The following is a 15,145-nucleotide window of genomic DNA, read 5'->3' on the forward strand; positions in this document are numbered from 1 at the left end:
GGGCTAATACACAGATGCAACAGGTAATCATGAAGGCTAATGGAATGTTGACCCTCATTTCAAGAAGATTGGAATACAGGAGTATAGAAGTCTTACTGCGACTGTACAAGGTGCTGGACAGACCATATCTGGAGTACTGTGCTTACTTTTGGTTCACTTATTTAAACCAAGATATTTTTTACGGGAGATAATGGGAACTGCAGATGCTGGAGAATCCAAGATAACAAAGAGTGGGGCTGGATAAACACAGTAGGCCAAGCAGCATCTTAGGAGCACAAAAGCTTGACCTGCTGTGTTCATGCAGCCCCACACTTTGTCAAATTGTTTTATGGGAGGTGGTTCAGAGAAGATTCACTCAGATGATTCTCAGCATGGAAATGACTGCCGAATGAGCGAGGACTAAACAGGCTAGGGATCTACTCATCAGAATTTAGAGGAATAAGAGATGATCTCAATGAAACATACAGAGCTCTTAACGGGTTTGACGGGTAAATGCTGAGAGGATGTTTTTCTTCATGGGAGAATCTAGGTCCAGAGGGCATAAACTCAGAATTAAGGGATGTCTTCAACTGAGATGAGAAGGAATTTCTTCTCTCAAAGGGGTGAATCTTTGAAACTCCTTGCCACAGAGGGCTGGGGGGCAGAGGCCTTGTGTATTTTTAAGGCTGAGATAGACTGATTTCTAATCAGTAGGGGAGTCAAAGTTTGTGGAGAAAGGGCAGGAAAGCAGATGAAAGGAATGTTGGATCAGTCATGATCCTACTGAATTGCGTACCAGGCTCAAGGAGCCAAATGGCCTATTCTTGTTCCTATTTCTTACTGTCATATGGGAAGTTGATACCTTCGATACACACCATGACATGATGGTGGGCAGTCACAATAAACAATGTTATAGTTGAACAATGCAGAATCAAAGAAAAAGTTGCTGGCAGAACGAAAATATTCAAGGGGTGTTCAAGGGAACTACAGAAGGCTGAAAGGTGTTACAGCCTATTGGAGAACAGTTTAGTTGAACTTGAGAAATGCTGCAGGGATGATGTTGAGGGTGTAAGGAGGAATAATGTACTTTGGATGCAGTCCAGAAGGTGAAGTTTGTGATTTTGGTCAGGGTATTCATGGTGCTGCCAACAGGCAGAAACAAGGCAAAGAAATTCAAACAGTGAATTGCAAGAGTTTAAACACGCAACCATGAAATAATACATTTAAATAATTCAAAGGGGAAAGGGAGATTTAGGATGCGCCATTGTAAGGATTCATGTCTCGCTCCTGTCATTGCCTTCACATTCATCCCATAACTGCACCTTGCTGGCCCAATGGCCAGATCAATAATGAGATGCTATCTGGGCCTGGAAGAATTGAAGAAGGGGAATGGAGGAGATTTTGAAACATGTAGGAATTGCATTCAAGCAAGGGGACACAAGAAGATTACCTGATTCATCCTTATTTGTTTGAACATACCTGGAAATATCCTCAATGGCAGAAAATCCTCTAGCCATTCTATCTTTCATGAACCCATTGGTATGGTCCCAAGAACAATGCAGGGGTTCTTTGACCACCAGAGAACAATGAGCAGTGGGAAAATAAAATAAAAGGAAAGTGTACTCCAACATCCATGTTACTTTTAGAAGAGACAGATGTTCTTCACAAAGCACATTTTAGCAATACTTGTTTAAATTTTAGTTATAATTCATTCACAAAATATATTGAAAAAAATACTTACCATTCTCGATGCCTGCCGAGCAATTCTGTAAACTGTCCAGCCATTGGCTACATTTTCCAGTTGCTGTTTTATGACACTTTTGACTTCAGAAGACAAAGTTTTTTGATTGGCTACAAAAATGACAGCAGCCAATGCTACCTGGCAGGGAAAGAAGAAAGTATATTAATCAAAAAGCTGTGAAGGTATTTAAGATACAAAGCAACAACTTACAATTATAAAGTGCCTTTAAATGTTGTAAAACATCCCAAGGCTCTTCACAGGACTATAATTAAACAAAGTTTTATCCAAAAAAAATGAGTCTGATCAAAAGCTGAAATGACAAGTCAAATTAGTTTTTATGCTACTTTCACTAAAAAAACTCCTGAGGGTGTAGCACAATATAGCCATTTCTTGAGAAAATAATTACATCTAAAAACCATTTTCATTTTGGAGTGACACCATGCAGGAAAACCAACCTTGAAGGCAAATCACAAATATTCTTTGGTAACGAAAATATTTATCAAATTAAACGAGTTTCATATCAAAGGGTTACGTGTCACTTTTCCAAGGAATAAAGATTGACGCTCACTAAAAATACAATTTTACTTCAGTCATTATTTTAAAATAATGATGATAACTCTTAACAATCTTGAATACCTTAAAACACAGGTTTTATTGGATCGTTCACTAAAGTAAAATTCAGATCATTGAAGAGAGTCAACCATACTCATTAGCAAGTAAGCTCCTACATAAATGGGAAAAATGCTCTGTTGGGAAATCATATCTTATTAGACCTATATTTCTTTGAAAATTAAGCGCATAAATAAAAAGAAATATATGAATCATTAAAATGTTACTGGTCGGAGTCATACAGGTACTTTTGGACAGCCAGTACAATGGGTCACTGGCTTCTTTTCTGTGCCATAAAGCTCGAAGGATCTCTTCTGTGATTCTGCTCATCACTAGTTAAGAACCCAGTTGACTAGTTTCTTTTCCAAAATCAGCAGTACCAGACAATTTTATTTTTTCCTTTTAATCAAATGTACATTTTTTAATCAAATTAATCTAAACATTTGTTTTACCAGAAGTTCTTGTTGTTTGTCTGTCGATGAAGATCCAATCATTTTATACAATTCCATCAGTTCTCCTAGCATCCCTTCTCCCAAGACAGGCAACTGCATTGCTATAGCTGCAAGGCTATGACACATTGGAATACGAGCAGCGTCCTGTGCATTATGTAGTTGGGTCAGCAGAGATTCAACCACAGGCTGGCTCAGGTGAGGGCGACTACGTGTCAGCTTTACCATGCAAGTAAATGCAGTCTGTAAAAGGGGAAAAAAAGACACCAGATAAGTATCAACGAAGGCATCGAAGGTACACCTGCTAAGTGTTCAACATCATAAAGAGCCAGACTTTACAGAATAATCATAAAAAAAATTACAGCAAAGAAATGAATATTATCCCTGTTAACCTCATACCTTGCCAGAGTTAATACATCGAAGTGCAAAATTTAACCAACATATCTGTTTATGCAGCATCATAAAGTCAAGTCTCCCACCACACAAATAGCATGTGCCCACTGATCCCACAATGTTAGATCTTCCATTTCACCATGCCCCCTCTTCCCATCTTAACATTTGGTCTTCTCTAACGAACTGTGATTGTCAATATCCCTCAAACCACCACCACACACCCTTCCAATTTCCAGGAGGCCCTTCCAATCCTCTGGCTCCAGATTCCCACCGATGCAGGATTTCTCTTTTGTTTCTGTGCAGAAAATAGACCCAAAATGAGACAGTGCTACTAATTTTAGTAACCTCCAAGTCCTTAATGCACCATTCTAATTTCCCCATCATATGGAACTTTAAGTAATCAGTGTTCCTCCATTTACTGAGGATACTTCATTGACATGTACTAAAAGGCCTCACTGATTATTAGCCTTTAGATTAACTTCCAGCTCTTTCAGTCTGATTATCCATTTCTGGATCTATCTTCTTATCTAAGCAATCTATCTGACCTGCTTTATAGTTGCTTTACTACTGTACCTCACCAATCTGTAGTAACCAACATACCAGTTATACTAACATCAAAACCGGGTCAATCTGGAGCCACTATTCCTGGCCAACCAGCTGGGCCCTGCCTTGCACAAGCCTTTGATTTGGCTATCAATTAGTGGTCCCAAGACCCTGGGACAGAAACTACCAGCTCTCAGGTTTAGCTCTCTGCTAACTGAGTAGAAACTACGCATGAGGCAGAGGTCCAGACACAATGCAAAGAGTGCCCATCTATTAATGCAAATGTTAAATGCAAATCAACACTTATACGACACACATTTCATCAACAGTACTTGAGTAAAAGTTGTTTTACAAAACTTTCAGGGGTTTATACATCTGCTGTAAATACTGTTAATTCTTAAATTTGACCTTTTTTAATATCAATTGGGAGTTTCATAGAATCATAGAATCCCTACAGTGTGGAAACAGGTCCTTCAGCCAAACAAGTCCACACCAACCCTCAAAGCATCCCACCCAGATCCATTCCCTGTAAGTGACCTAATCTAAACATCCCCGAGCACTATGGGCAATTTAGCATGGCCAATCCACCTAACCTGCACATCTTTAGACTGTGGGAGGAAACTGGAGCACCCAGAGGAAATCCACGCTGACAGGAGGAGAATATGCAAACTCTACACAGTTGCCAGAGGGTGGAATCAAATCTGGGTCCCTGGTGCTGTGAGGCACCAGTGCTAACCACTGAGCCACCATGCAGCCTTTCCAGTTTGGAGGGTGGGAAGGGGAAAGGATGTATTTTACTATTGCCATCATGACATATGGTCTTCTCCAACAAACTGTGATTGTCAGTACCCATCAAACCACCACCATCCCACCTTTCCAATTTCCAGAAGGCCCTTCCAGGAGTTTGGGAAGAGGGAAGGCTGTATTTTACTACAGCCTCTTGGTCTCCCTGCTGGTCTTAAACTCTTTCCTTGTATTGTATGTCCTAGCCCAAAGTAAGCACTGACCTCGTGTTCCCTCTGTGACTGAATATCTCTATTCACCACCTCAGTCCTGGAAGGTTACAATTTCTCTGGTCCTAACACCTAATCACTGGCTCTTCTGAGATTCTACCTATTCACTTCTAGTCCTGGCCTCTTTATTCTATCGTTCCTAGCCACTTTACTTATAAACATGAGGATACTGCTTCACAATTAAATACCTTGTTCCCTCGAAGGAAGTGGCAGTTACAACCAAATGACAATTAGTTCTTGAAATGTTACGTTAGACTTCAGGTTTCTGTGGGGTGTTTCAGGAAGATAAGGATAGAAAGGACAGTGGGAAAGAAGTTAAAAGAAGAAAAATAGGGTGGGGTAAACAGGAGTAAAAACAGAGAAGGGTGGGCTGAAAAAGTAGAAGACAAAAAAGACAGAGGGGAACCCAAAGAAAACACAGGGAAAATAAGTGGAGACACTGAGTTATGCAAAGTGATTTATATTTTTACATTCATTACGTAAACTAGTATATACAGAACAGATGTTTACAGTGTGTGATATAAATGTGTCTGCACGTGAACTTCATAAATACAGTAAAACAAAGTATGTGCAAATTCAAAGCAACTCATTATCTTAATGACATTAAATCTCAATGCAATGATCTTTTGAGCTCTGCAACATTGTTGAAACAAATACGTATTTCAAAATGACTAGAAGGGGGAGATGTACAATGATGTTTATAAATTCATCACAACACTGATCTTTTAATCTTACATAAATTACAATGGCAAGCATAGTCAGTCAGAGCAGAAAAGACAACAGGAAGACTAGGAGTCCCTTCCCCAAAACAATTTTGTATTCTCTTTGATAGTCATGCTGTGGGACTGAGAGCAAGTTGCCAACTCATTCAGATGTAATTAGAGGGTGCGTGACAGCAAAATTACAAAAAAAAAGGGTTTGTATCACAATCAGTGAAGGATGGATGATGATTGGAGGTTCATATTTATAGTTCATAAAGCGGAAACACTTACTAACACTGTTTTGATGGTATATTCCAGTCTATTATCAAATTGAATTGTTACAGCTTCTCTTTCAGGCTACTGTCCTGTCCATTGTTATTTCTCTTTCACATTTTAATAGGATCAGACAATTGTTTAGCACAGATGAGAGATCACTTGACCAGTCCCTCTTGCACCAGCACATGGAAAGAGTTGCTCCATTTAATCCCACACCTCAGCCTTATCCCCATAACTGTACATATGTAAATACATTGGGTGTTGGAAATCTGGAATAAAAACTGAAAATGCTGGAAATATTCAGGAGGGACAGAAATAGAGTTATCACCAGGTCTGTGGGTTTTCACTAAAATGGGGAAAAATCAGATTCATAATAGGTTTTCAGTATAGTGTGGGGAGAATGACAAAAGGGAAGGCCTGTAGGATAATAAAGTGTGAAGCTGGATGAACACAGCAGGCCAAGCAGCATCTCAGGAGCACAAAAGCTGACGTTTCGGGCCTAGACCCTTCATCAGAGAGGGGGATGGGGAGAGGGTTCTGGAATAAATAGGGAGAGAAAGGGAGGCGGACCGAAGATGGAGAGAAAAGATGATAGGTGGAAAGGAGAGTACAGGTGGGGAGGTAGGGAGGGGATAGGTCAGTCCAGGGAAGACGGACAGGTCAAGGAGGTGGGATGAGATTACTAGATAGGAAATGGAGGTGCGGCTTGGGGTGGGAGGAAGGGATGGATGGGTGAGAGGAAGAACAGGTTAGGGAGGCAGACACAGGCTGGGCTGGTTTTGGGATGCAGTGAGGGGAGGGGAAGAGCTGGGCTGGTTGTGAGGTGCAGTGGGGGGAGGGGACGAACTGGGCTGGTTTTGGGATGTGGTGGGGGAAGGGGAGATTTTGAAGCCGGTGAAGACCACATTGATACCATCGGGCTGCAGGGTTCCCAAACGGTTCGCAATAAACAACCGCACTTCCCAGTCATGAACCATTTCAACTCCCCCTCCCATTCTTTAGACGACATGCCCATCATGGGCCTCCTGCAGTGCCACAATGATGCCACCCGAAGGTTGCAGGAACAGCAACTCATATTCTGCTTGGGAACCCTGCAGCCCAATGGTATCAATGTGGACTTCACCAGCTTCAAAATCTCCCCTTCCCCCACCACATCCCAAAACCAGCCCAGTTCGTCCCCTCCCCCCACTGCACCACACAACCAGCCCAGCTCATCCCCTCCCCCCACTGCATCCCAAAACCAGCCCTGCCTGTCTCTGCCTCCCTAACCTGTTCTTCCTCTCACCCATCCCTTCCTCCCACCCCAAGCCGCACCTCCATTTCCTACCTACTAACCTCATCCCACCTCCTTGACCTGTCCGTCTTCCCTGGACTGACCTATCCCCTTCCTACCTATACTCTCCTCTCTACCTATCTTCTTTTCTCTCCACCTTTGGTCCGCCTCCCCTTCTCACCCTATTTATTCCAGAACTCTCACCCTATCCCCCTCTCTGATGAAGGGTCTAGGCCTGAAACGTCAGCTTTTGTGCTCCTGAGATGCTGCTTGGCCTGCTGTGTTCATCCAGTTTCACACTTTATTATCTTGGATTCTCCAGCATCTGCAGTTCCCATTACCACTGATACAAGGCCTGTAGGAGGCTGGAGGAGGGATTATTACGTGACAAACATGACAAGGTTAAAGTTAGCAGTAAATGTAAATGTCAAAAAACAAAGGGTGTCCAGAAATAGCGTGAACAGCTTGATGGAACATGTGAAGTATGAGCAGGAGGAAGTCATTTGGCCCATCAAGCCTGCTCTGCCATTCAACAGGACTATGGATGACCTGACTGGCCTCAATTCCAATTTCTCACTTGACCCCCATAAACCTCTACCTTTATAGACCAAAAATCTGTATAACACAACGTGGAATATATTCAAGGATCCAGTCTGCACTAAATTCTGGGGTACAAAATTCCAAAGATTAATTTTCCCTCATCTCTATCCCAGATGGAGACCCCTTTTCTCCTCCTAATTCTAGATGCCCCAGAAGCATTCTCTCAGCATCCACACCATCAAGCACAACATGCCCCACAAGAATTCTAACTTTTCAATGGATCACTTCCTGCTTCTCAAATCTATTGATCATATGACTACGCTTTCCTTAGATCCCATCCCAGTGAACCTTCTCTGAACCATCTCCAATGCAACCATATCCCTTTGAAAGATGATAACTGCCATTTGAATGTAAAGTAGAGGAAAAAAGGAAGGAACAAAATTAAACGTGATAGAGATTATCATTTACACTTGTTCAATTCAGTGTAGAGCTCAGAAAGCTGTAACATGTCCAAATGAAAAAGTGAGAGACTGTACCGTCAACTTGTGAAAGAACGCTGTAGCAGAACAGTCAAAGTGGGACCAACGTGAAGACTTAAAATGACATTTGATTGAAAGCTCAAGTTTACAGTCTGAATGGAAGTGTTCCTAAATAGTTACTCAGGCCCTGATGTAAATTAGATCACATCATTAGCTACAAATACACCATACCAAATTAAAGAAAAAGTAATAAATCTCTTTCACTCAGAAAGCATATCAGAAGCCTTGGACAAAATGAAGGGCACAGGTAAAACAGCAAATGTTGCGTTGCCCAAGCTTGCGTAGCAAAAAAAGTTGGAGGTGGTATGCCTCCAGAAAAAAGGATGGGAGAGGAGACCAGAGCAGAACTGGAGCAACATACTGATCATATATCCCACAAAAGCAAGCATAGTTGGGATCCATGTGATACCTAAAGGAACACCTTTTACTTAGAGCAAGCTCGAGGAAACAAAGTTGTTGCTCAATGTAAAAATAAGTTGTTAGCCAGAGGAGGATAATAGTAGATAGGGACTGTCTCTTCACTCAAGGGAGAAGTGGAGAGCTGTTAGACCACTCTGATGGGGACAGAGGGACTGGAGGTCCATTGCAAAAAGGAGACAGTAAGGGCCTGTAAATTGTCAAAGGTCATTGTTGGAGTAAGGGAAGGAAAACAAACAGTAAGACTTGAGATTAAAAAAAACAGCTCAATTGGGCAGAACAGATTGAAAAAAAATAGTGATCAGAGATAATGGAAACTGCAGATGCGAGAGAATCCAAGATAACAAATTATGGAGCTGGATGAACACAGCAGGCCAAGCAGCATCTTAGGAGCACAAAAGCTGACGTTTTGGGCCTGGACCCTTCATCAGAAAAGGGGGATGGGGAGAGGATTCTGAAATAAATAGAGAGAGAGGGGGAGGCGGACCGAAGATGGATAGAGGAGAAGATAGGTGGACAGGAGAGTATGGGTGGGGAGGTAGGGAGAGGATAGGTCAGTCCAGGCAGGACAGACAGGTCTAGGGGGAAGGATGAGGTTGGTAGGTAGGAAATGGAGGTGCGGCTTGAGGTGGGAGGAGGGGACAGGTGAGAGGAAGAACAGGTTAGGGAGGCAGGGGCGAGCTGGGCTGGTTTTGGGATGCAGTGAGGGGAGGGGAGATTTTGAAGCTGGTGAAAACCACATTGATACCACTGGGCTGCAGGGTTCCCAAGCAGAATATGAGTTGCTGTTCCTGTAACCTTCGGGTGGCATCATTATGGCACTGCAGGAGTCCCAGAACGGACATGTCATCTAAGGAATGGGAGGGGGAGTTGAAATGGTTCGCGACTGGGAGGTGCATTTGTTTAGTGCGAACCGAGTGGAGGTATTCTGCAAAGCGGTCCCCAAGCCTCCGCTTGGTTTCCCCAATGTAACGGGAGCCAAACCAGGTATAGCAGCTGCGGTATACCACATTGGTGATGTGCAGGTGAACATCTGCTTGATGTAGAAAGTCATCTTGGGGCCAGGGTTAGGGGTGAGGGAGATGGTTTGGAGGCAGGTATAGCACTTCCTGCGGTTGCAGGGGAAATTTGACCAAGGCAGTGCTATTTGTATTTTGGGAAGGTAATGAAAGCAGGCTCTTCAGTCTTCACCTCAGCCTCCCAATACCAAACTATTTGTATGTCCCATTACAACTTGCTTTGGCCTTTCATGATGAAACATTCTGTCATTTAACTTTTCTGTGTCCCTATCATATCACAGGCCTTATGGTTTCTTCCCAATCTCCTAGTCTCAATTGTTCAAAACTACCAAATTTCAGTGAAGTTACAGACCTAAAATGTTAACTTTGTTTCTCACTCACGTATATTACCAGACCTGAGTATTGCTAGCATTTTCTGTTTACATTTCTCTTCAGGTAAATGTTAAATTGCCATTTGAAAGTTTCTACTGAATATGTTTAGGCCATTCTATTAGCTTGTGCTTTCCGGACTTCAGCAACCTTCTGCGAGACAAACATTCTCCTAATGTGCCACCTAGCTTTAAAATAATGTGTGATGGAGCAATGACTTCTGATTACTGGCATACTTGCCGGAGGAAACTAACTATTCTGATTTTGAACATGCTTCCCACCCACTAAATTATTCTTATGCAATGATTCAATTGTGATCGAAGCAGACATAAAAGTTTTCAGTGACCTAGGCCTGAATCAGGGTTCAACACGAAGCAATTCTCTTTCTATACCTTGCAGGTTAACTGCTTTCGTGAAACTGCATTTCAAATAAAACACATCAGGAATTTTCCTACAAGGGAGAGTCAAAAAGTACTCAACCTGAAAAATAAAAATCAAAATTTGCAGCATTCCAAGATTATGGCACACAATGTGCTCGCTTAGCCACAAGTGACACATTCTGCCAAGGAAGAGAAAGAGATGCCCATCCTCCTTTGAAAGATGCCACACTCTGTAAACTGACTGAAAAAGGGCTAATTAATCAATGCCAGTGTGCTTAAAAGGAACATACCACAGAACTTTAACTTGCAGCCTAGCAGTAATGATCTCAGAAAAGGTGTATTACAAGAAACAAATAAAAAATTTGGTTTTAGTTCTTCCTTCTTGGCTGCAAATTCAAGCTGACAGCAAAGACTGCAGCAACACCCTGGGGCATGGAAAAATATAAACGTTCCAATTCAAAAAGATTTAATCCATTTTACACATTCATAAGCAGATTTTATTTCTCACCTTTAAAGCGTTCTGTGCTCCTGCACCATTTTCCTGGCTACAAAGAACTAGGAGAGACTCCAGTGCAAATACTGCATCTTGTTCCAAAGATAAAAGGTCTGCAAGCAGCAAAAATGATTAAGGTGAAATGACTGGAGTGGTAGTTAGATATTATATTACATCCAATGATAAGTCGTAAACAGACAGCAAAATGTTGGAGTTTGGAAATTGCAAAGGTCTAGTGCTAAAGTGGCCTTTTTTTGAAATTGAGCTTTTGCCGCAAGCAAAACAGCTCCTAACCTCAGCAAATTCAAGTCAATTTCTGCCTAGACAAGTCAAAGTCATAGTTACAGTGTCTACTGATGCACGAAGGATCAAACCTCACCCTTTATTTTGCCATTTGGAGTAGCATGCTTACTGCGATGGGTGGCAGTGAAACAATAAATTGCCATGTTGACAGGTTGCAGAACAGCAGAAATGATGAGAAATTACCAGCATGGCCGGTCAATCTTTTTAATTTATAAATACAGGTATTTCTGTTGTTAACGCGTGTTTTGTTAAAGCAAATTGGCTGTAATGCGATTGATGAATTGTGAACTCTGCTTGCAACTGTACAATTTGGGACTTGCTACAGCAAATTCCTTATGGGATTTTCTATAGTGCGAGGTTGCACAAGGGCACAGCTATTGTGTTGTAGGAGAAATACCTTTATTCAAAATAATGAATAACACAAATGGAGATTAACATGCTTTTGCGGCCAATTTTCTTAAGCAAATGTATAATGCATGACTTCAGTTTATCGACAACTTTTTGTTGAAAAACAAAAACTACTAGAATTTTTGCTATATACATGAATAGAAGTGTGCTCTGTTCAACAAAGCATAACTTGTATTTATAGTTTCAACAAAAAAGAACACAGAACAAGAAAAGCTATAACATGTAACACTGAACTGGTGATCAGAATATAGATTATCAGTTGATACATGCGATCCAGATAGCAACACATTTGGTTATCATTTGAAACAGAACAGGTTGTTGCTTCTTATTGACTAATTTTTGTTTTAAAATCTCTAATGATCACGATAAGACTCATTTCCCAGTCCTGAAACTGGAGGACTACATGAAATTTTTGCATTCCCAACCTTTTTTAAAGGAACGTTATTAGATATTATATAGAAATATTACCTCTGTGTTGCTAAAGATACATACCAAATTCAAGTGTTAACCCCAAAAAAATTTGAAACCAGGTCCCAGCAATTAAAAAATGTAAGGTCAAACACACAAACTCCTACTCTCATATGCATTGTAATAATCAATTCTTGCCAAACACAATTTACAATATTGTCAATTATGTCAAATGTAAGTACAAGCTTTTATCACTTTATTTCTTGAGTCAGTTACATCATGTTTGTATACTTGCCTGTGTTTGCTGGTCTCCAAAATACCAAAAGACAACAACTCTATATATGAACATTTCTGGTGTCCATCAAGCTACTGACCAATTTTCTTCCTTTTCACTGGTAGTGATTAAAGTGTGTTTTGTTCCTTTCTGATATATGATTGCCTACAATCATTATCCATTGGTCATTGTGGACAAATCTTCAAAATTTTAAAACGACCCCAAAATCAAATGTGCACACGGACAAACAGTTCGTGTCTTAATGATTCTACACCCAAACGGCTATACCGTAAAAATAAAATGAATTTTATAACAGCACGAAAGAGAGTTTGGAAAAAAATAAAACTACCTGTAAGCTCTTTTGTCTCATCTTTCCTTTTGTCCAATTAGTGGTTCTCTTCATCCCTCACTACACAGATAATTTCTGAATATACTTGTTAGGTTTAATACTATCCCTGACAATGGAATAACCATCCAAGACATCTGACAAAGCAGCTGAGATCCTATAAACTGAGCCAAATCATAACCTTTGAGAAGTCATATCACAGAACCAAGGCCGAGATTGAGGCCATTCCCCTCAGTCTCAAATGTGATTATATTGTCTTATGCTCAGTTTGATGGCGCTTTTACCACTGCCTTCAAATCAGCTGTCTTTGCATGCTTATATCTGGGTTTTTTATTGTGTCCAAGTCAGGTCTACACCCAACTCTACCCGTTGTTCACTCATTCTTTCATCCATTCCTCCTTTAAATAAAAAAATGATTTGAACGTATTTTAACAAAGAAATCAAGATCAATAATGTTAACAGGCAAGTGCATGCTCACTTGATAACAATATGGATTTTGATTGGAATATTTCAAACAAATTAAAAATACTAGTACAGGTTGTTACATTAAAAAAAATAATTTTGGACAAGCCTACATTTTAAAACAATTCATTTTAAGTATTTTCTTGAAGGAAATTCTTCACTTTTAATGAGATTTACTAACAACGAAATGATATATTTTAAAATCAAGTGAGGGAAGGATCTTTAAAACATAGTCCCATTATTGACACCTAGAGATGAAGCTGAATGTCGGTTCAGATTTATTTATAGTCTTGAGTGCCAATGACTCATGGAGCTAGAAATTTAAATAAGCTTCATGATGGGTTACATAAATACATGGTTGTTAGGGCTGCATCTGCCCATAACATTTGTCATTCAGTCAATTTGGTCAAACAAAATTTTAAAGGGAGCTGTAAAAGCATATTGAAACTCTGAGAAAAATAAAACACCATTTGTTAATTTTTAAACATGTTATTTCAGCCGTTATTGCAAACATAAAAAAGTGTGATGTTTTTGTTATTAATTTAACACTAGATCTGCATGATTAACAGAATATTTAAAATAGAATTTACCCAATTCAGACCATGGCCATAAAGGGTGGCATGGTGGCTCAGTAGTTAGGTGCCTCAAAGTGCCAGGGACCCGGGCTTGATTCCAGCTGCAGGTGACTGTGTGTGGAGATTGCACCTTCTCTCAGTGTCTGTGTGAATTTCCTCTCGGTGCTCTGCTTTCCCACCACAGTCCAAAGATTTGCAGGTTAGGTAGATTGGCCACGCTAAATTGTCCACAGTGCCTAAGAAGGTGCAGGCCAGGTGATTGAACATGGGAAACGCAGGGTTACAGGGATAGGGTAGGCGGACTGCTTTTCAGAGGGTCGGTGTTGATTAGCTGGGCCGATTAGCCTGCTTCCACACTGCGGGGATTCTACGATCTTACCTTTGCCACTAGTATTGACTATGATAGTTTCCTTCCTCCTGTTCTTTCATCACATGTAGGTTGTATTTTTGTGATTTGTCAACTACTGGCTGTAAATGCCATTATAAACAGTACTCTATTTGTTATAAACTACTAGTTCAATGAATTTGACTCTAATTTAGAATCCTGTATGATTTTTGAACTTATTCAATTGAGATTTCATCTTTGCCTACATGAAGCCTTTGCAAAATCATTACAATCAACCTAGAAAATTGGAACCCAACACTTGTTTTTCCAAGATTACCTTTCTCCAAGCAGGAAGCTACATTCGTCAGAACAGTAACACTGTGGGCTGCAATTGCACAGTTGCTATGGTAACAACACTCTTGTACAAGTTTTATCAGGTCATCAGGATGCACGGGAGCAGTAGTGTTTCCTTTTAAAGGAGGAGAAATGCAAATAGCATCAGCTGCATTCATATTTCAATCATACAGCATACAAAATCAGTTATTTACTTCAAAGAAAGAGGCTAAAATAAGCAGGTCAGGCATTTTTTGTTTAATCGTGGAACAAATTTTGCCATGTGCAGAACAGAAACAAATTCACTACAGTGTAACCATGGAAAATAAATTGTTTTATAAATGCAGTAAATTACCGATTTTAATGATATTTTAACATACAGCTACACACCCACACAATTTTTTTGGGAGTGAGTGTTGTAAGCTACTAAATACATGAAGTTCTATATTTGTACAATTCCTGATGTAAGGCACAAAAAGATTGCAAATGCAAGTGCAATCATTTGAGTTGAGAACTTGGGTGCTCTCATTTGGGTAACATTGAAAGCATGAGGTTCACTAACTCTTGACAGGTGACAATGTCAGGGAAGAAAATGGTAGGGCTCTTGTGGTGCAGTGATAGTGTCCCTAACTCTGAGCCAGGAAGCCTGGATTCAATTCCCACCTGCTTCAGAGGTGTGTTATAACATCTCCAAACAGGTTGTTGAAAAAATAAAATCAGTCAAAGAAATACTATACAATCAAAATTTGCCTAATTTCTTCATCTATTACTTTCAGGGAATATCACTCCAGTTTAGTTGAAGAAGTGCTAAGCTTTGGATTGGCTACATTTTGGAGGAAATGTTAAATGGGGGTCCAGATGGATTTAAAAGTCCCCACAGCACTAGGCTGAAGGTCTGGGTAGTTATTGTCCTGGCCAACATTTATCCTTCTATCAACATCACTAAAACAACTGATCTGGTTATTCAAATAAAACAA

General features: G+C 40.4%; 1 protein-coding gene across 2 annotated transcripts in view; it reads right to left on the minus strand.

Moving 5' to 3' along the window:
* Nucleotides 1–15,145, minus strand: part of ints7 (integrator complex subunit 7) — a 66,225-nt gene that overhangs the window by 32,721 nt on the left and 18,359 nt on the right. For both annotated transcript variants that reach the window (XM_048536458.2, XM_048536459.2), the window contains exons 9-12: nt 14,173–14,304; nt 10,750–10,847; nt 2,782–3,021; nt 1,721–1,858 (exon numbers count right to left, since the gene is read on the minus strand). In XM_048536458.2, the coding sequence (XP_048392415.1) occupies nt 1,721–1,858; nt 2,782–3,021; nt 10,750–10,847; nt 14,173–14,304 (608 nt within the window). The remainder of the gene's footprint in view (nt 1–1,720; nt 1,859–2,781; nt 3,022–10,749; nt 10,848–14,172; nt 14,305–15,145) is intronic.

Source organism: Stegostoma tigrinum, chromosome 9 (assembly GCF_030684315.1).
Source record: "Stegostoma tigrinum isolate sSteTig4 chromosome 9, sSteTig4.hap1, whole genome shotgun sequence".
Lineage (NCBI taxonomy): Eukaryota > Metazoa > Chordata > Chondrichthyes > Orectolobiformes > Stegostomatidae > Stegostoma > Stegostoma tigrinum.